Source organism: Lepisosteus oculatus, chromosome 17, assembly GCF_040954835.1.
Source record: "Lepisosteus oculatus isolate fLepOcu1 chromosome 17, fLepOcu1.hap2, whole genome shotgun sequence".
NCBI lineage: Eukaryota > Metazoa > Chordata > Actinopteri > Semionotiformes > Lepisosteidae > Lepisosteus > Lepisosteus oculatus.
The window spans coordinates 21,018,900-21,042,385 of NC_090712.1; the positions used below are offsets into that span (position 1 = coordinate 21,018,900).

Here is a 23,486-nt window from a genome sequence, read left to right on the forward strand (position 1 = left end):
GAATTCAATTATATTGATAATTCTGATTCTTACAATTACTCTTATTTCATTAAAATCTAAAAAGCAAAGTAAATTAAACATTATATGTGAATGAGTAAAAATCAGTTTATAGGTAATCTAGGTTACCTGTATGAGTGTGTAGGAAATATAGGTTAACTTATTGGCATATGATGGGAAAAATAAAGTATAAGTGTATATGTGGTCACTCCAGAACAAATATGTTCCATATTTGAAGGAATTCCTGTATTTAAGAAAGACAGCTGGTTAAAAAACATTATTACTCTCTTACAAACTTTTCCATAATCCAGCATCTTAATAAATTCAGAATTACTGTATGTATGGGGCTTTCTGTGCCAGTGTTGTATTTTCTTTTTCAAACAAAAGGTATGATAAGGTAATTATGAGTTAAGTGATTATTTATGCTCTACAACCCGGATGATCACTACATTGTTGTTTCTGATAAATATGGAATAGAGACGTTGATCACACTGAAATGTAGGCTGAACTTCAAACCCCATCCATGATAGGAGAAAAAACAATTATTTTGATCAAAAATTATTCTGATCTCTCCACAAGTTGTAGTTAATCAATAGTATTAATGCATACAATGGAACTGAAGCCTAACAATTTGATGAATGAATGATGGCTCCTTAGTATTGTAATTTTTCTAAACATTGACACTTGTAAAGTGTTACTTTAATTTACATTTTTGTAGAAAAGTCCATTAACGAGGGATTTTAAACATTTTTATCAAGCTATCTTAATACAGGTAAAATATGTTTCCGTTTATCCTCAAATATAAAGTTTTGAAGCTTAAAAGAAATACTGTAAAACAGCATTAAAATGTTGCACTGACACATTCTGTGACATACTGTATACTGTATTAGTCAAAGTTGTAGGTTGTGAGAGGAACAAGTGGGAGTTACACGAGTTCTGTGACACATAAGTACACTGCCTTGCAAAAGTTTCCAGACCCTTTGGTAGCTTTCATATTTTGTTGCTTTAAAGCTTGCAGCCCTGACACTATTGAGAATCTGTGAAAATACTTAAAGTGCTGTCCGTTAACAATGCCCTAGCAACTTAAGGGAGCTTGAGCAATACTGCCACGTAGAATCAGCAAAAGCACACCAAGCTGGTGTGCAAATCTTGTAGAGAATTCCCCCAAAACACCTGAGGCTGTAATGTTTTCCAGCTGATCCCAGTAGAATGATTTGCTCTTGGCCAAGGCTTTAGGTTCAATCTTCTGATTCAATGGACAACAGGTAGTGCTTTGGCCTCACCCATCATAGCAATCCCTTGATTATGTAAAAACTGAACTTAGAGATGAAGTGCTAACTCCTCTACAACTAAGCATATACAACACATAAGAGCATAGGATTATAAGAACTAATATTTGTTTTTTGTTCTTTGAGAGTTCAGATTACCTCATTGTCCATCATTATGTTATTCATGTACCATTTATCAGCTTGTCATCAACAATGTAAAAGTCCTTCACAAACTTGGAGTCATGGGATTTTAATGCATTATTAAGTCTGCCTGCCTTTTTTCAAATAGTCACAGCTTTTCAGAAAAATGTGGCACATAAAAAGTCACATATTTTCTTCAAAAACGATTTAACAAAATGTTCAACAGAATGGACCTTTTCAAACACTTTCAGAATACCTTCAGTATGTTGTTAAAAATCCACAATGCAGCTGTTTATTATAATAACACTGATTATTCCTTTTAATGCTGATAGCAAACTGTACCCTATTCAAGATACACGGGGTAAAAGAGAGGACCACATTCTAGACAGACTTATTAGGTCCATCAGTAAACACACACTCAGACTCAGGGAAAATATACTGTACAGACACAAATCATCCACAGAGAGAATTGGAAGAAAACAGAACACTAGAAAAAGCCTAAGGGCACGTGGGAAGAACATGCAAACTCCACATTAAAGTCATCTCAGTACTCAATTAAACCGATTCTAGTATTCAAGACCTGTAATGCAGAAACACAGCCTCCACACCACCATGATACTCTAAAGACGGAGTCTTTTCCTTCCACAGTATCACATTCTGGACCTTTAATGGTCTTGTTTATTCTATACATATAATAAGATCAAGTTGCAGAAAACAAAGTCTTCCTGACTTTCTTCATTTATCAATTTGTGTACTCATGTTTTTATTTCCAGATTATTTTCTTATGTCAAACTCACATTAGTCTGCACCAACAGATTTGTGATTGAGGGAGCTCAAATTCATATTGGAGGCAGACCATTAATAGTCCAATAGTCACTAAATAATGAATTTTGGTAGTTCTGTAAATTCATGGCACATCTCCTGTTAATTCTGACTTGTACCATTAAATATCTACACATAACTCACACAATTGTTTTATATTAGGAACTGGAGAAAGTGTCATAAAAAATGGCTTTGCTATTTTTGAAATAAAACCTCAGTCATTTCTTCATGACTATTATAAATCAGTTCTGGTCTTACAGAGCTGAGAGATATTTTTATAACCAGTAGAAAAATCATGCTGACATTTCAAGCCTCCCTCTGTCTTTGTATGAGCGGCAAATCATACATTGTAACTGACCTCTACTCTTGTCTTCAGAATTGGCAATCCTCCTTTGCACATACTGTTTGCAAAAGTGTTTAAATTAAATAATTGAATTCATTTTCAATGAAAAAAATACATGTACAATTGCTATTAAACAAAATTTTAAGTAAATCTAATACAAAGATATAGATGTTGCTAACTACTAAATATTATCTTCTTAGCACATAAAGACCAAAACCATAAACAACCAGCTAGAAAAGCCTAAGATTCCTCGCTGTCTTCTGTATAATTGGATAAACTACTTAACATCTGTTGGAATCCATTATAAATTAAGTGGAAATATTGACAAAAAATCAAAAATTCCCTCGTAAAATCAGACATTTTCCTTCATTTTTAAAATATATAATATGTATTACACAGAACCCAGTCATATGGAAAATTAAGTAATAAGTAATTTACTGTAAGTACGGTAAGAGACATGAATATTCCTCATGTTGGTAGAATGACATTGCAGAAGTGTACAGTATACTGCTTTTTATCTTTTGTAAGATATGTAAAAAAATGCTTCCCAGCTGTAACTACTGAAGTATGACTTCATATCCACCTTTAGAAAAAGCCTCTTCCTTATTTCAGTTATAGAAAAAGCTTCTTCCTTATTTTAAAGACATTTAACAATACAAATCACAAGCAATATCTGCTACAAGTTTTAGTAAGTATTGTTTACTTACAGTATCTTACAAAATTATCCAGTTATTATTTAACTATATATTTAGTTTTTCAATGTACAACAGAATATTTTAAATCGCTTGCTTAGCTTAGCTTGAGTGTTCCTAAATGAGCTTATGATGGTGTGTTCCTGTGTTTCACCTGAAATTGGAGTTATCAAATCTATATGATAGAAAATATTGAATTTTCTTAAGTGTATTTGAAAAAAATCATTACAAAAAGAGAAACTTCTTAATGCAGCAGGAGAAAATATTTAATTTTAATTTTAGAACACTGAGAAACTGATTATTGTATTCATCTTATAACTTGTAATGATAAGAAAGACTTTTGATGTTTGACAAGCACTAAACTTTATAGTATGTATGGCAAATAAAAGAAAACTTCTAATTTTTGAGTCAACATGAAGTCAAATGTAAGATCTGGAAGCCATATTTACTTATTTGTTTGAAATGATTATGCTGTGTTTGTGCTTTTCGATTACGAAATCAATCAAATCAAATCTCCTCTGTATAATTTACAACTATGTTTTATCATGTTTAAAACTTTAAACATTAAATTAAATTAAATTAAATTTATCCCATTGTATGTTGCTGGGTTTTTTTTTTAATGGCTTTTCTTTTTGAACATGCAGCTAATTCTGGAGCTCCAGCGTTCCATGGAAGTTAACTAGTAGAAAAGCCAGCATTTAAAGTCTAGGATATACTGTAGTGTTTAGCCTGTATTCTGAACAGAGGCTTTCATTGGATAACCTACTAAAGACCTTTCTCTCATCAAATAAATCTTAACACAGAAAGTTAATCAGAAATATCACTTAATACAAGCCGAAACGTTGTGTTTCCTTTCTTCTCTTTCCAGCATGGAATAAACCTTTACTTGTTCCTTTGAAATCTACACAGCTACCCACCTGAACTACATATATAATCTATGCTAATTACTGATATAATTGATACATAAGATAAACAAAACTGATCAGATGTAAAGCAAGAATCTCAAAATAGCAGTGATGGCAACAAACACAGGATAATTTATCAGAATAAAGCTTCGAAAACATGGAGTGGACTGTTACTGACAAACACGATCAGGAGTTACAGCAATCATCACCTGGTGTACAAGACCAAGAAAGATTCCTTTAAAATATGAAAGTAATCATCATACAAACAGATTTGCATATCCACCATGTTATTCAAGAATTGGGATATTATGGTAAAAATCACGAGAAAAAGTTTCATACTTTGATACCTTGTGACACCTTCTCATGTTCTGCATGAGAATATAAATTCACGTCTTCTATTTAGAGTCTATCAGCTCTATCAGTCTGTTTGCTCTCCTGGCATTCTGTGTTTCTGCATTGTATTTGATCATCAATATTTGTCCTCCCCTTGTTTCTTATCAGCAATTAGACCACCTGCTTTAGTATTTGTAACTGCTGCTGAGAATTCAAATCATCATGCCTTTTCACAAAAAGACGAAGCTCTATATGTAAACACTTGTCATTAATAACATTCAAAATAAAGCAAGAAGCAAGAGGGTCTTACTTCTGAGTACTTGAAAGAAGTCCAAGTCATGAGATTTTCACCTAGTAATCAATAATTTGATGGAAGACCAAAAAAACTGAAATGTTTCTTATGCTCTGTGATAAACATAATAGAGGTTGTGTGATTGTATAGGCATTTTTCCCAGGCACTGTCAAATTCTGTATTGTAGAAGAATAAATACATTCTGAAAAACTTTAAACGAACTATCATATGCAGTTCAGTGCTGTTGGACAGAAGTGTACATTACACTGTGTATTACAACAGGATAATGGGCAAATACATGTGTTTGATTTGTGCTGGAACTCATCTCTGGCACCACTCCACTTTTAGACTGTGCTCTAAGCACAGAACCAGCAGCTTCTTGTGAAATGAAAAAATTAACATATGTTTTCAATTTGAAATCGAAACTTTAAAATAAGGTTAGAATTGGTACCTCTTCAATTCTTAAAGTAAAAAAAAAGTAATTGAGGAGTTTCACAATTTGCTGCATTGTTGACATATCTTGCGCTGTGAAAGTTGCAGCATTAACTACAATAGGACAGGAAAGAGATAAAAGAAAGCTTAAAAATATTGTTTTAATAACATTTATAGTGTTGTTGACTTGCAACACCAATAATGTACAAATAGCCAAAAGGCAGTCAAATATATCATCTTTTTAACTAAAATGACCATATTTTAATTACTCTGAGTCTGTTTATGTTGAAACAAACTACTGTAGAAATGAAGCACCTAGCAACTGGAAGACGAGTTATGAACTAGGGTACTGATATGGTTGCAACTAATGAAGATGATGAGGCTTATTCTTCGTTTCTGATGCTTGGCCCTTACTCTTGCCAGAGACAGAACTTATGTTATATTCTCCATTATTCCTGAGAGTCCCTCACGCTTGTTGCTTGGCTTCTGTCTGCTCCACATGCTCTCCAGCTTCCTGATTGACTGGACTCGGTAATGCAGCCGCCATTCACCTCCTCCAAGCAGGGCCAAGAGCGGCCTTTTTTTCTCCTCCTTGAACAAGAATTGTATTAATATATGTATTATACAGTTGGACTGTATCATACAGTATGGACTGTCTATATTCCACAGACCTGAACCCAACAAGATATTGTTGATGGATGCTGATAATAACGCACCACTTCCTTGCCAGATGAGCTCCCTGTTTTTCACCTGAGTCATCCATTACACAGCTTTTGCTTCCATTGTAAATTTCAAAGGGAAGGGACAGCTGTCAGAAAGATTCAACTGTGAAATCTGAAGTGGTATAATGTGTGTCTGGAACTGATAAATGCAAAAAAAGACAAAGTGACAACACACAAAACATACAAATAAAGTTAAATAAAACATATCTTTGCATTTTTTTTATTTTTTAAACAAAAAGGTGGTAATTATGTTAATAATGGAGCTTTTTAACATTGTCAGCAGATGTCTGAATACTGTTGTGCTATATTAATGGTATTTTCCTGTAGTACTCAGATCTGGTTAACAAGAACAAGTAACTCAAAGAACAAGTTTCTCTGTTCTCATTATTGCAAATCTTTTCCGTTTTTCATTTAAAATAAGTCTGTGTGCTGTTTCAGACCACAGCAACATTTCAGCAATTGGTCTTAAAATGAATGCTTTACACAATGCTTCTTAACATTTTAATTTGAGTGTATACTGTAAAAAATATGCTAAAAAACAAGAACACTAGTATTAGGAAGGAATATAGCAACAACAAATATTATTACAAATTCAACAGTAGAGTAGATGGCACTGTGCTTTATGTTATAGGGACCCAAAAAAAGAAACTTAGATGGGTGAAGGTATTTTCTACCAACTTATTCACTCTCACATTCCACTCTGAAAAAAACTATTGTAATCCCATTTTCAATCTTATTTTATTTCAGAACAAAGATGGACTATCTAACTCCCGCCCAGAGTGCATACAGCTGGACCAGTAACTCAAGTCTCAACAATTCCTGTGGCATCAACTTCACCATTGACTCTGTATTTCTTCCAGTTCTATATGGAATCTTTTTCACTGTGGGCATCCCATTGAATTTGCTGGCTTTGTATGGACTTTATCGCTTAGTTAAATCGGAAAATGTCCTTCCAGTCTACGTCATTAACTTGCTTCTCTCAGATCTCCTTCAGCTCATTACCTTACCTCTCTGGATTGACTACTACAGCAGAAAGCACATTTGGCGATTTGGTCCCAGCACTTGCCAGGCTGTTGGCCTTATCTTTTACATCAGCCTTTATGCTGGTATATTTTTTTTGTGTGTCATTGCTTTGGAGCGACACCTGGCTATTGCCTGGCCATTGAAATTCCAAGCCCTGCGACGTCTACAGTATGCTCGCTGGGTTGCCCTGGGATTGTGGGTGGTAGTGGCAGTGCCTCCCTCTGTTGCATTTGGAGTACTTTTCCCTAAAAATAAAGAGGATATCACCTTTTGCATTGAGAAATACCCTTCTGATCAAAATTTCACTATCTACCGCCTGATAACTCTGGTCCTATCTTTTGTCATCCCTTTCAGTTTCATTGGTATCCTGCATAGAAAGACTCTGAAATCCCTTGCTGAGGTGAGTTCACTGGCCTCAGAGGAGAAGTGGAGGATCCAGGGATTGCTTAATCTGGTGATAATTATATTTGTGCTGGTTTTAGGCCCCTATCACTTCATAGGTAGTGTGAAGTATGTAGTGTTGCTTTTTCACCCTAATATATGTGAATGGGAGAAGTCAATATTTGTATTCTATCAACTGGGAAGAGTGTTGCTGAGCCTGAACAGCCTGCTTGACCCCATATTGTATATCTTCCTACGTAAAGACTTCCAAGAGGTGATATGCATGGCTGTGCCCTGCTTGAGTAGAAAACAGAACGGTTTGGAGCCTAGCAGGACCTCCCCCAGTTTCTCAAAACCTATAGACAGACTGACAAACTCCACCATCGACTCAGAGATGTGAATACACATTAGTTTCTCTGTTATTATTGTCAGTTAATTTCTCTTATTGTCAATTAAATGAAGCTTTTTAAAAACCAATTTGTCCAAGGTTGCTGTCACAAATTGCTTTTCTCATGTCCAGATAGTCTGTTTATTTTGATTACCTGTCATACAGTGTCAATATTGATAGTTTTATGTTTCATAATTCAGATATACAAATCCATAATACCGTTTTAATGGTTCTTGCTCATAAGCATCGCCATTATCATTTTTGGCTATTTTTTTATTTTTTACTTCTCTGAAAAAGACAAAGCTCTGTCATCATGAATGTTAAGGTCTAAAGATTAAGACTGTGAAGTAAAGAGATTTCATTTTTAAAATACATGAACAGCTTCATTTTGAATGAATGACAAATTATTAAAAACTCATAACAAAAAAATTATGATACATTGGGTAAAAAAACAATATACTGTCCAGCTATGAATTATTCTCTGCAGGTATGAATTATTCTGTATACACATAGATTAACAATTACAGGTACATCAGCTGTTTGAATCTGTATAATACCATTAGGGTTCTGTAGTCTAGATTCCACAAACAGCTGAGCAACAAGAGTGGGGCTGAGTGCCCTGCAGATGACCAGTGTATCCTCATATCAGCACCAACACTTACCCTGACCCAATAACAGCAACTCCTGTAGCCTGCTGGGTGCTTGTGAGCTTGTGTGGCTGTCAGTGAAAACTACAGCAAGCTTTCAACCCAAAGTTTGAGCATTGTGAGCCTTGTGATGTGGCACATATTAAGGCACCAAGTATTAACGTGAAGCTGATTAAAAATTAGTGATTCCAAATTCTATGTGTATGTGAAGAAGGGTACTGAAAAAAACTGAGAGATTACCCTTTCATCTTTTATTCTTTTGTCACTGCACTGATATATAGTTGTCACAATAACTCATAACTCAACAAAGGCACAAGACATGCCACAGATTTGAAACATAAAACATTTTGTGTAACTTCTAGTGATGTCAAGCTTGTGGAAAGCCCAATTACTTACTTAACCATATTAGTTTGAAACCAAGCATAGGAAACTGTGTATATGTTGCTTTAAAAAAGGTACTTTGCTGTTTTTCAGCTTTGTTCTGGATTTGCAGTTTGCAATTTCATCCTGTTGAAGCCTACCCTAATCCCAAAAGTATGAAAAGTTAATAAAGTCAACTGATACGTGTTTCTCATATTTATTGCTCACTATCTGTCTTCTATAATTTTGATTTACTGTTTAATATCAGGAAAATAATAGAACTGTGTAAGAAAATAAGAGTCACAGGACTGCAGTGCTTTGCTACACAGTGCACCTTTCATGAACATTTTTTAACTATAATTAATTTCTTTTGAACCTCTTGTTCACTTCATTTTTGCCTTTTTTGGGGATATCTAAACTTTCAATATAACATTTCCCACTTTCCTTTGAAATTTACAGCAGAAACATAAGTTGTGTATGACTAAGGTGAAAAACAGAGTGCTCATCTGGCAAGGAAGTGGTGAGTTTTCATTAGCAGTAAGTGTCAAGCCAAGATGTTAAAACTGAAAAAAATACAGTATTACCAATAGATGTAAGAAATACATGGCCACATCCTTGTCAGCAAGTGCTATTGAGGGGAGGGAAGACTGAAAATATAGACATTTAGAATACATGTAAAAAAGCACATGGTGATTCTATGAGTAAAATGATAATTGTGAGTAATTAGTGTACAAAACACACAAAATAAAGGGGGTCACACTCAACATAAGATATTCCTTAATGTCAACTGACCCACCATAATTTATCCTAATGATTTTTCATTCTGGAATTTTAAAAGGTAGATTGTATGCATAAAGGAAGGATCAATGCCATACAAAATACTGAATTCTTAGCCTCACTACCTGACTTTTGTGCATGGCATTAACAACTTATTTTTTTCAGAATAATAAAAAAGAGAATATGTGTCTTTTGTATCAGATTTGTGCCAGACCAATTTATTACTCAACTGCTCTTGTTCATTCTGGGCATTGTAGCTGTGCTTTGAATGATTACTATGCAAGGTGAAACAGGTGTGAGAATGGGCTGCCAAAGTTCGAAAAAGTCATTTTTCATGAAGGAATAAGGTGAGGAAGAATCTTGAAAGAGTTACTATAAAGGCATATTTTTAAGAAGTGGGCATATTTATAACACTAAAAACCGTTCAGTGTGTTTCACAAGTCTTAAATTGAGACACAGATGGCATATTGCCAGCTGTCTACACCAGGAAGCTGCCCACATTTGGATTTCATACAGAAGGCAATATTTTATTAAAAACTGTATATCTAGATAAAACTGTCTTTCCATTTTCAAACATATTAGAGTTGCAATACAAACTTGTTAATATTTCGCCTTAATCAGAATAACATAAAGGGCTCCTGTGCCAAATAGCTATTCCAAAAATAAAAAACAATTCTGCATTATGATTTTAAAACCTATACTTTCTTTACTAAAGAAACAAATACCATGTCAACACATAGTACGTGTTATCAGTATGACAGGACAAAAGATTGTAGCTGCTAACATATAGTATTAACAGGTCTTGTCAAGCATTCTGCCTATCAACACTATGAGTCATTAGATTTGCAGGAGGTACAGTAAATATTTTTTTAAAAAATTCCTTAAAATTTTAAAGCAGAGCATTTGGATTGTAGATGAAAGAAAGTAGAAAATATTTTAACAACGTTTTAAAATCATAATTTTATTACGCAAATAATTATCTTTCAGTGATAAGTTTGTGTTGCTTTTAATTTGACACATAAAAAAACATCTAGGCTTGCTTCTCTCCAGCAGTGAATTTAGCGAATAAGAAAGGACAGGCCACAGGGAAATTCACATCTAAAATAAGTTATGTAACAATAAAAATCTACACGATTAAAAACAAAAAAACAGTAAAAAATCAGGTGTCTTCATTTTCTCCAACTTTATAGTAAGTTATGGAAAATCTGATTTTACACACATCTTCCAACATTGACTTCACAAGACATCGGTAAGTATTCATGAACTATGCTACATTTAATCTTTTTTTTTCATCATTCAACATGAATTAACCATGCTATTTATTTTAAGTCAAATATTCCATTACATTGGTAATGTTTTATTTTTGGTTTGTATCACTAAAAGACATAATTTTTGTAAAGTAGTGCTAATACCATTATCATCTCTTCCCTCCTTTGAGATTTATTCATTTCACGGTTTTTATGCAGACACTGCGAACAAAGAGATGGAAATTCAATCCTTGCCATCTGCCATTGTTATTTTAAGAAATTATGTAAGTAAAATTATTCTGTTATGACAGGTTCTGACATAAAAATATCTCGCTTATGAGCCTCACACTTCATTTCAAATTAATGGTTATGACACAACATTAATACAGTTCTCATATTCACACATAACTGTGAGGGAGCATAGTAGTAAAGTTGTATAATGTCATTAATTATATATTATTTTTGCTAACAGAATTATCAAACTGTCTTCACCCACCAGTCTAAAATTTATTTTTACCACAAAGTAAAAATATTAACAAATTAAGTACGATTGGGCAGATCATATATAGCACACTTCATTTTAATTCATACCTACAGTGAAATAGCAACAGAAAAAATAACATAACAGAATGATTTAAAGATATTAAATTTTGGTTAAAACATGTAAAACTGTTATAAAGTAATCTTAATTCCATTGCATAGTTGAAAGTCATGAGCTCACATCACGTTAATTCAATCCCCCATTGTTAGTATTTTGTAAATACTCTGGAAATAATTACACACTCTTGTAGTCATTACATTCATTTTGTAACCATTTTATCCAATTCAGGTTCACAGGGCAGCTGGACTCTATGCTGTCAAACAACGGGCCCAAGGCTGGATAGTAGGATATTCCCTAGACAGGACACACTGACACACACAGCAGGGCCAATTTTCCCAGAAGCCAATTAACTTACCAGCAGCAATGCTAGCTACTTCGCCCATGTGTCACCCCAAAGAGAGAACTCGTTCCTCATAAATTAAGAAATGGTATTCACAATATTTTGCAGAAGTATTCAAACCCTTCCTATAATATCTCTATAACACCCGAGCGAGCCAGAGCTCACAGCCCTCGGTCTCCTTGGAAACTGATCACATTCGCATACGGATTTGAAGTCCTAGGGCCATAAGAAATTGTTTGGGCCTCTTGTCCTCCATGCCTGTCTCCAGTTAATGGGTGATTTATCCATTAGTCTAGGATATTTAAACCTGATCAGCCACTGATCTGTTGAGCTACCTTCTGACCAGTGTAATGCTTGCAGGACAACAAGTCTACTTTCAAGAAAGACATCAGCCTGACCTGTATGTCTCAAACCCACTCTGCCTGTAGGCACCTGTGTGTCCTGTTGATTACTGGACCCATAAGAAAAGAACCAAATCACCTGCCTTTCAGCCCTGTGGGTGGCACAAGATAACTGCACTCGCCTTCTGTCTCAGATCAGTTTGTGTGTTATCATCTGACCTCTTCAGCTATCTCTGCCTGCCTCGGTATACCATTCTAGTCCTGCTATTGGTGACACCTCTTGTCCATTTGTATCAACAATTTGGATTCCTCAGCAAGACATGGTTTTCTGCATCTTTTTATCACATTGTAATAGTCCCATTTGGTGAAATTACAAAATAATGCATGCACATTAACAATATTTTATTCAATATCTGAATGCTCAAACTGAAGTCTTCACCATACAAAATGAGTTACATTAGGCAAAAACTTTTTAAAAAATTGGAATATGTTGCTTAACTCAATATTGGTTGGAAGTAACTTTGGCAGTAGTTACACTTGCAAGTAATTTGAGGAAAGTACCCGATCTGTACATTTGTTTTGTTCAATTTTGCCCTTTCTTTTTGTCAGATTTCAAGCTCTGCCAACTTCAATGGGGATTATTTATAATAATAATAATGTTTCTTTATTAGCCCTATACAACTTCTTGCATTAGGAATGCATCTTTTCACATACCCCAGCTTTTCTCCATGGAGACACAGACACAGAGACAGGGAGAGAAGCTTGGGGTCAGAGTGCAGGGTCTGCCATTGTACGATGCCCCTGGAGCAGTTAGGGTTAAGGGCCTTGCTCAGGGGCCCAACGGAGTAGGATTCCTCTGTCAGCCGCAGGATTTGAACCGGCAACCTTCCAGTCACAGGCGCAGATCCTTAGCCACAGAGCCACAGCTCCGCCCGCTGAAAGGAGTTCTCATGTCCTTCCTCAGATTCTCAATAGAATTCAAGTCAGGCCACTCAAGGACTTTATTATCTTAATAGTTCGTTCCAGTCTCTCTGATTTCTGTCCTGCTCAAAGGTGACTTCTTGTTCTAGGTTACAGATTCAGCCATTCAGAATGCACACTGGATAATGCAGCACATTGCGGTGTACACATCACAACATGTTTTTTAAAAAATATTCTCTTATGGGACTGCATTATTTTGGAAACCCATTAGGTGGCACGTAGAAATTTAACTTGGCATGTGGTACTTGGGCTGTCCTCAGAAAATGCCTGGTTTTAAAGCCTGGTCAATACTAAGCCCCTTGGGCCAATCTTTTTCCAATTATAGAATTTAGATTTAAGTATATTGCTTAGACTTCTATACATTTTATACTGTATATTACAGTATGTTAAATATTAAATTTCCATTGTCATATATATTATATATATGATTTTGTTTTGAGGCTTGCTGTAAACCAGTAGACTGAGTTTTCACACCCAACATTGACAGTATTCATGTTTGCTAACTCATTCATGTTTTAATTTATTAATATCATTTTAATATTTAAAATGTTGTGCTATATAGAAAAAATAATAAAAATGTCAATATAGTGTACATATTATTTACTTTTTATTTTTAGTGAGGTAAAATTAATACTTAATAATAAGTAAAATACTCTACTCTACTACTAGGTCAGACATTTTCACCCACGTCAGCCACTGAAGTCTGTAATTTTTTCAAAGTTTCTGTTGGTCTCACAGTGGTATCCCTAATCAGTTTCCTCAATCCCTGGCTGCTTTTGTTTGAGGGAATGCCTAATCTAGGCAGTGTCTGGGTAGCATGATACACCTTCCACATCTTAATGATCAACTTCACCATGATAAAAGGGATATTCAGAGTCTTTGATTTTTTTATACACTACTCCTTGTCTGTGTCGTTCTACAAGTTTATCCCTGAGTTATTTCGAAAGCTCCTTATCCTTCATAAACTGAAACTTTACTTTTAGTTCACCACCAGACTAAAGGACCTTACAGAGACAGATATATACATTTTAAAACCATGTTTTAAAAACTATTATTGCACAAAAAAGCTGCTCAACTAATTATGTGGTGGTAATTTTTTGCTTCTAAATTAATTTAGGTTTGTCGCAGTTATGTGTCCACTTCTTCCTTGTTTTTTGTGTGGACTACTTTGTATACTGTACATATGTACCACATATTAATTGCTACTTCAGGGTGTCATGACTGCACATTTTAAAGCAGCAAAATGTGAAGAGCTGTCTGGATACTTTTGCAAGACACTGTGTTCTTGAAGTTTGTCAAACATGCAAATTAAGAGCATCCAATTTGAGAATGACCAATATTAAACAAATACTGGTGCTAGTGACTATGAAAAATGGGAAACATGGCACCATTTTGTTTGTGGTCATTCTTTTGTTACCGATTCTTTTGTTGCATATATTTTTTTTCTTTAAGTAACCTAAGGTTTTGAATCATGCAACTCAACAGTCAAGTACATTTGTCAAATAAATACTTGTGCACAATTTTGTCTATGGGAAGGAATATTGGCCTCTGAGTATATGAGTGTTATATTGATTTTCCTTTTTAAAATGTATCATGTAGTGTATAACTATGAATTAAATTCAGTGTTTTGAAACCAAAGTCACCTTAATCTTTTGAAATAATACCATATGACAAGATTCTTCATCTTTGTAACAAAGGCAATGTATTTACAGATTGGGATCTTTGAGTTTGATTGTATAGATGTTGTTGAAACCTAGAAATAAGGAAAAACCAATCAGTTAGTGTGGATTGTTTAAAGCACACCTATATTAGTAATGAGTGAGTAGCACAAGTAGCACAGAAAGGTATAATATTTATCATCCTAGGAGTAATTAGTGGCAAAATAATAGTAGCAAGAGTAACAGTATAGCCATTTCTGCTGTTACGTTTTAATATTTCCTTGTTTTTCAGAGATTCTCCTTGAAATTAAGGCCGTTTTGGAAATTAAAAAACAACAAGGTAGTGTGATGTTAATACACAGCCTATGAATGTGAAGACAAGACCTACCCCCCAGGTTTTCTCGGTGAGGCAATAAAATAGTTAAAGACGAATTAATTCTACTTTAATGTATAAACAAAAGCTAATACCATGTAGAAACTTCCAAACAAAACATCACTGTTGATGTGTAAAATGAAATAATGACTAAATAATGAATCATACATAAAACTTTTAACACATTTTTCAAGTTTAAAATTCCTTTTTTCAATAAAAAGCTGACCATAAACAAAGCAAAACAACTAAATTCATATTACCATTTTCTGTTAAGTCTAGAAAAAAAACTTGATACTCAAAGGCTATTTTTTTCTAAATTGATTATATTCTGGTGAATTGAATTCAAGTTAATTTTAGATTACCAAAGTCTTTCCTCTGCATTATCCTTAGCTGTCAGTTTGTTTATTAGGACCAGCCAACCCAACCTGTAGATGAATGCATCCCTAGCTAACTAGTAAAGGGTAGCTTGTGCAGGCAAAACATCAGAGTGCACAGCCAGTTTTATTGATTCAATAGACTTGAATGACTGTCTGATCATTATCACTGTTGAGCCTTATCTGTGCCTTACAGGAATGTTTTTGATCTCCAGTTCCCAACACAGCTGTGTATATGGATAGCAGTACAAAATGCAGTAATGTGATTTAGATCCAAATTGACCCATCTTATCAAGGCCTTTAATTCAGCATGTAATTAAAGTAAAATAAAAATGTTCATCTGAAAAACAAATGGTAAGATATACCCATCCTCTACCACAACAATCAAATTCAAATTTTCTTTGGAATAATAAATGACCCAGTAACACCTTAAAAACAAAACTTTTAGAATGCAGGTAGTAAGAAACAGAATCAAAAGTAAGTGATTACTGGTTACACAAGATGCTCTTTCATACAAAAGCCTGATAATACAACAGGCATTGCCATTCAAACTACACAGATCTTTACTATATTAACAGTACCAAGCACAATGACTTCTGATTAGTATCCTTCACACAGCTCATTGTTGTTCACTAACAATATAAATTCAATATTCTATTATAATACAGTTTATACAGCATGTTACCTTTAAGTAATATAATCAGCATTGTACATTGTTGTCACGGACGTCCAAAGGGACTAACCGTGGGGAGCAGGAGAGCGGAAAAAGACCCATATGCGTAGCGGCGAGACGGGAAAAAGGCCCGGGCTCATAGTGCAAAGAGTTCAGGAATGCCGTATAGAAACCTATGCCCTCAGGGAGTGGACGTGGGGCGCCCTAGTGTTAGGCAGGTCTCAGGACATCCGAACGTCAATGCTGAGCCAGGACAGAGTGCAAGACCCGGAAATATATAGCCCAAGGGAAAGAAGGGACAGGTAGGACAGCAGACCGGAAACTAGGGAAAGGACAGAGAAGGAGCGCCCTCTGGCTGCAGAGGGCGTGACAATTGTATTATACATTATAGGGAATTTCATGTGTAATTTAGTATCAGACATTTATAGAATCTTGATGTATAGAATAGTAAATCTGTTTTAGTAGTGTTCATTGCAGTAATTCATTACAGAATACAATGAAATATAATAGAATAGGTGGTTGAAGGTGTATGCAATGGGTGTGACTGAGTTACTGTGCATTCTTTCATAGCCATTACCAAACCAGTACAAGGAGCCCAATGCATACTAGATACTTTAAAAAAACAGTCCAATAATAAGTTCTTTTTTGTTTATTTGTTTACCTTTATTAATATGAATACCAAGTCATGGAGGCCTTGTAATCACAAAATAAATTAAAATTAAAAACAACTGACATTTAAGTATCACTGGTAGGAAAAAGGAGGAAAATGTGAGCATCATCGGCATAAAAATGTTATTAAATCCATAGAAGAAGAATAATAGTAATTACTTGCTTCTTTGTGTTCTTGGCAATGTGTCAGGACGCCAATAGATAGAAATTCGGACCCTGTGTGGGTTGGGGCAGAGAGAGAGGGAGTCTCCAGTAACCAAAATCCAAATCGTAAAGCAGGTCCATAGTCAGATTGAGGGCAAAGATCCTTATCCTGAAGGTCAATAAACGTAAGTGAACAAACAAGACTCGAAGAGGTCAGCAAGTAAACCTCAATGAAGTGGAAATGTAATCTGTAAATATCTTTATCTTTTTTTTCAAAAATCTTAGCTACATTAGATAGCTCTTCTGAGTACCTATTCACTGAAAGTTCATTAGGTATATTTGCCCATCAGTCCTGTTTGAAAAGATGTATGATTAAATTTTTTTACAGTCTCCATGGAGCAAAGATAGCTAAGAAAAAAAACCAAAAAGACGAATGAGAAGTGCCAGTATTCATTATAATACACTAAATACAGTACATTAAATGTTGATTGGATAGAACTATCCATTGTAAGAAAGTCACTTATTCCTGACAAGCCAACATGAAAGTCTATCACAGAAGCATTGACAGTAACACAGGCAGGGATTTCGAAACACCTGTTAACACTGGAAAGGTGGGAGAAAACTGGAGCACCTGGTGAAAACTCACATGAACACTAGAAGAAACTCTTGCAGAATCTTCCACAATCTGGAATTGAACCCAGGAGCAAACAGCTGCCATACATAAACTGAACTGAAAAAATGTAATCTTTGCACTTTGCTGTGAATTCACATAAAAGAACACTGAATCAAAAAGAAAATCCAAAATGGTGTGAAGATCACTCGTTTTCCTTTTCCTTCTTTTTTTTCACAGCAGTATTAAGTTGCAGTACCATTTTCCTGGGTCTCTAGAAAGTTTCAAGGACACAATGAAGGAGAATCAAATTATCAAGTAATGCTACAGCTTGTAGTGTTCATATATTTACATTTATCTTGAAAGAAGGTGATTTATTTTGTGAACCAACGAGGACTATACATCAAACTAATGCAGAAACTGTAAAAAAATGCCCTTCATGCTTTGAATGGACATTGTCAGGGATGGTTTATTGGCTTTATCTATACAATATGAAAAGCAAAATCACTGAGGTGTCTCCCACCTTGCCCTTTTGAAGGAATAACACCAGATTTTACTGGGCAGCTGTTTTAAAATAGAATGGACTATGTTAAAAAGGACTGACAAGCAGAATAACCTCTGGGAAGAGAAATGAGAACTTCTCAGGTGTCGCTCTCCAGGTGAAGATGCAACGAATCAGAACCTAAAAGCACCCAGAGGCAGATGATATGTCTCTCAGGAGACTGGCTGAGAGAGAAAGAGAGGCTACACTGTCATTACCCATAACATCTCTGCTTTTCCCTAGACACTGAGAAAATATGGATCACTCCACAAGCTTGTGTTCAAAGTCAAACATGTTACACTGAACAATGAAAAATTGCTTTAGTAGAATAACTTCATTATGAATATATATGGAGGAAGTCCATAAATATGAAACAAGTAAATCAAGCATATTTTAAACATGGTAATGTATTCCTAGTGTCATTCTGTTTCTATAAATATGTACATTTCTCTAGACTTTTTTCGACAAACACAAATTCATATTATTAAGGTGGTATCATTAACATATATATATATAACATATATAAATACAGACGTATACAAATTTTGTTTTAATAGTTCACACCTCACATATCTATTGTTTATTTAGAAAGTTATATAAATAACTGTTATCCAGATATGATTTCCTGCTAAAATTAGTGCCTATGAACGGACATAACATATAGCGTATTATGACCTGTAAATGTTTTCTATATATCCACATAATTGACAGAGAATGCATCAACACATTTGCTTGCCTAATATTTTTAGTAAGCGTCAGTTTTAGTCTTAATTTTTAATGTAGCCTTACTTTGAAATTTTGTATTTCAAGATGAAAACTCCTGCCTTCTGGGTGGATGCATCCATTACTCTGAAAAAGATTATGTTTTATTAAAGAGGTGCTCTGACATATTATTTACACTTCAAGCCTTTCTGTGCTATATCCAAAGATTTTGTCGGGCGTATCTATTTCAAGCAGTGTGAATGGGTTTTTAATGTAGGGAATGACAGTCTGGCTACTTAATTTACAAGGTCTCACATTACTAAGAAAATGCGTTTATGGTGCAGTTGCTAAGATGTCCTTTGAAAACAATGAATGAGGGCATGGCCAAATAAAACAATGCTGTCTATCAATCACAGAGCAATAGAAGATTGTATTTTTCCTGAGGATAAGAAAAGGCATCAACAACACTATTTATGCATAACAAGAATGTTATGAAGCTGCTTTAACAAAATTACATCCCATCTATCCATTTTCTAACCACTTTATGCAACACAGTGTTGTGTGAGCCGGAGCGTATCCTTGCAAGCAAGAGGTGCAGGGTGGGGTACACCCTGGACAGGATGCCTGCCCACTGCAGGGCACACACAGACACAGACATGCACACACTCACACCAGGGCCAAATTTCTCAGAAGCTAAAATCTACCAGCATGCCTTTGGACTGTCGGAGGAAACTGTAAAACTGGGAGTAAACTCATGCAAACACAAGGAAAAGATGCAAATCCCATGCAGATACTGTAGCACAGCAGGAAATGAACCCCAGACCCCAGGATTGTGAAACACCAAATCAAACCACTACTCCATCATGCCACCCATAATTCTATTCTATTATTTAAATTTTTCAACAAATAAAGGAGGAAAAAGAAAGCCAGAAATGTATCAGTGAGATGAAGAAAACATACACATTAACTATATTAGAAGAATAGAGGGAAGTAGGCAATTTTTTTAACTTGTCACTTATCTTACCAGGTCAGCGTGCCGTGTTCTCATTACGGAAATCTCTTTCACTTTTTCTTGTATTTGGCAGAGTGACAGTGTAGTAATAAAAGTGAATCTCATAAGGTTAATCTAAAAAATAAATTTGTTATCCTACATGTCATCTGTATAATCTAAAATAACTATGCACTGAGAGCAGAAAGTAAATGTAAAGATGTCAGGCATGTGTGTCCTCCTCACTGTCAATAATTGATATGTTTAGAATACTGACAGCCTGAGTAACATCTGGAAGCATTTTCTATACCAGAGAGGTAGAATGTCACACATAGACCTGGCCAGGATAATAACCCAAACTGGTTATTTCTACCTGGGAAGCAACAAAGACAAATAGATATATAGCTGTTGGAAATCTGAAATATAAATTGTTTTAACTTCTTAATGTAGGTCAATAATTTATATAAAAGTAACCAGTTTATTTGAAGACCCACATACTAATAGATGATTCTGTTCATTCTGATTGGAATTTTAAGGAGTGTTTATTCAGTTTCATTATTAACTTGACAAAAGGTATTTAGCTCCTATTTAGTAAGGAAAAAATACAATAAATGGCACCTTTTTATGAGCATTAGCATGTTATTGTTTGTATAGTATGAATTATGAATCTCACATTCTCACATATTTGTGCAAGTAGCATATATTTTTTGCAAGAAAAAAACCTATTATAAAAGATACTAGGGAGGAGTAATATAATGGAAATGTAAAACAGAAACAAATTCTTAGTGTTAATATAAAGCTTTTTGCAGAGATGTATTTAAACATAAAAATCTGAGTCAAACCAAATAAGTTACACTCAATTTAGAATACATCAATATCCTTTACTAGTATTTTACATATACAGTAGCATAATCAGCTTAAGTTTGTTTTATATCATTCAAATGCATTAACAATTTGTGAAATAAACAAGATATTTAGTGCTGACACTAATATTTTAATTTCCACGAAACAATTTGTATTGTTTGGTTATTGTCTTTATTCTAATGCCACAATATTCAATTGTTGATACAGTAGGTTACTATTACATCACAAGCATATGTCTATTTCAAACAGAATCTTACATATAATTCTCCAGTAAGCCCAAGGACACCATTCCACAAAGACAAGATTAATTACAGAATTTTGTACTCTATCGGGTGTCATATCCAATCAGTGTCAAAGGCAGTCTGAACACAATGGAAGGAAAATAAAAGACAAACTTTTACAGACACAATGATGTTCATACTGTAAGCATACAAGCATTTAAATGACTTGTTAAATTTCTGTGACCTGAATAATAAAACAAAAGAAAAAGTAAAAAAAACATTTTCTTTAAACCATGACAAATGAGGGAAACTATTATTATTTTCAGTGCACAAACTGTAGAGATTTTTTTCTTTCCAAAAACATACAGCACTGTATTAAATAAAATATTCTAATTACAATTAAAACATGGTTTACTATAAATACTAATGTAGCAAAACAGTAGCATACTACAATTGAAACTCATGAATAGCAGAAGAATGCAGCAGTGTGCAGTACTATGTGGGGGCTCTGGTGTCCTGGCTGTCGAGCCATGGGGTCATATTTCACCTGCGAATAGTACTGCCATGCTCTTAGGGACAGTACATAACCAGACTTCTCCTGTAAAACGAGCATATAACATATAAGTTGGCATATAAATATATAAGTTGGAAACAAAACCAGTAAGTTAAGTAGTTTTAAATTGCAAGGAGGACTGGTTAAATGTATTTGTGTTTGTGTATTAATATTGAATGTTACGTGTTTCAAGGATTCAAAGAAATTGCAATACTTTTATTACTTAGAAAAAATATTATTATCTTTAGGTCTGGGCAATTGTCTTTAATTTCTTCATCCAAATGTGTTTCATTGAGTAACATACTATACTTCCCCTTAGTTAAGAATGCTGAGATTTTCTCACATCCTTTCTGATTCAACTCAGCATTGCATAATTTTGGATAGGGGAACTTTTGCCTTGGCAGTTTGGAATAATTTAGCTCACACAAATTAATGTGCAATTCTAAATGTACACACAAGAAAGAAGCTACTTATTTATTGCTCTCAGTTCCAAGGGAAATAATTATTATGAACCACAAGCGTATTTTACAAAAAAATGATCTAACGAGCTGTCCAAGTAATGAAATTGGATTCATGCTACTTAGGCAGTTGTGTCTCAAAAATGTACTTCCACTTACCCATATTGTGGATGCTGAATTAAAAAAAAGAAGTATGAGTTTTGCTCCATGTAGTTTTGCTGCTTCAGCAAGGTCTCTAGGACTGTGTACAAACTAAAACTAATTTGCCACAATGGGAAAGATTAGTTTGAAATTAAATTAAACTGAGCTGTACATACCTTACATAAATACATGCAAAACATGCATAAATCAGTCAAATACTAGACACAACAATTACACAATATTAATCTGTAGTGTTTTTGGTGGTAATTTCAAAATACAATATCTTCCTTTAAAAAGGACACGACACCAGGTTGTTTCATTTAACAACTGGTGAAAATAAATGCACATCATTTATTAAACTGAAGAACTGAAATGCAATTTAGATAGACTCTGGCTTTATTGATCAGCATATCTCAACTCTGCTTGAGGGACTTTAAAAGACTATAAGTTTTGTCCTTTTTCATAACTAGCATTTTTAGTATTTTTAAAGGGGAGATAGAATTGGCAAAAGACAATGTTAATGGAAGTGACAAAAATATTAAAATGCTGTGTTTGTGTCTGTGTGTGCCCTGTGATGGACAGGTGTGAGTGTGTGCGTGTTTGTGTCTGTGTGTGCCCTGTGATGGACTGGTGTGAGTGTGTGCGTGTTTGTGTCTGTGTGTGCCCTGTGATGGACTGGTGTGAGTGTGTGCGTGTTTGTGTCTGTGTGTGCCCTGTGATGGACTGGTGTGAGTGTGTGCGTGTTTGTGTCTGTGTGTGCCCTGTGATGGACTGGTGTGAGTGTGTGTGCTTGTGTCTGTGTGTGCCCTGTGATGGACTGGTGTGAGTGTATGTGTGTTTGTATCCGTGTGTGCCCTGTGATGTACTGGTGTCAAGGGTGTATCTCACCTTCTGCCCATAACTTTCCAGGATGGGCTCCAGCTCCCCTGCGATCCTGCATTGGAGAAAGCAGTTAGAAATTGTATGGATGGCAATTGAACTATATATTAATGATTACAAATTAAATTAGTATAGCATTTTATTTACTGCTACTGCAGTTTCAGGATAAGACTTGGAGACCGCTTTAGAGAGCATGTTAGGGCTGTGAAGATTAAAGATTTATCCAAACCTATAGTTTCTCATTGCACCTCTGACAGCCATGATCACACTGAACTCTCTGTCTGTGTTCTCATAGTAGGGTTACTTACTGTAACTCCCATAGCAGAAAGACATCAGAAACGAAAATTATCCTGAAACTTGGTTCACACCTTCCCCCTCCTCTCAACGACAGACTTGTTTTCTTCTAATCCTCTCTATTCATTTGTAGGTTTGGTTTCACACCTCTCCTCACCTCTCTCGACCTCGCACCACATGATTGGCCACTCTGCCTCTCCCCTGCTCCCGACTCCTCCTCGCTCCTGATTTGTTTTCCCAGGCTATATTATCTTGCTGACTGCCCTATCTTTCTTCCACCCGAAGAAGGCTCCACTGCCAAAACGTTGTGT

The 23,486-nt window shown here is 34.9% G+C and overlaps 1 protein-coding gene across 3 annotated transcripts; it reads left to right on the plus strand.

Moving 5' to 3' along the window:
* The first annotated feature begins 3,171 nt into the window (after positions 1-3,171).
* Positions 3,172-8,962, plus strand: LOC102689745 (G-protein coupled receptor 4). Of its 3 annotated transcripts, XM_069180000.1 has the most exons (3): positions 5,699-5,756; positions 6,695-7,370; positions 8,861-8,962. In XM_069180000.1, exons 1-3 carry the CDS (start codon positions 5,725-5,727, stop codon positions 8,924-8,926), a joined length of 774 nt encoding a protein of 257 aa, XP_069036101.1. In that variant the 5' UTR covers positions 5,699-5,724; the 3' UTR covers positions 8,927-8,962. The 3 variants fall into 3 exon arrangements, with proteins under 3 accessions (XP_015218189.2, XP_069036101.1, XP_006638933.3); XM_015362703.2 differs by lacking the exons at positions 5,699-5,756; positions 8,861-8,962 and adding an exon at positions 3,172-3,259 and having other exon boundaries at positions 6,695-7,828; XM_006638870.3 differs by lacking the exon at positions 8,861-8,962 and having other exon boundaries at positions 6,695-7,828.
* Positions 8,963-23,486: the final 14,524 nt, after the last annotated feature.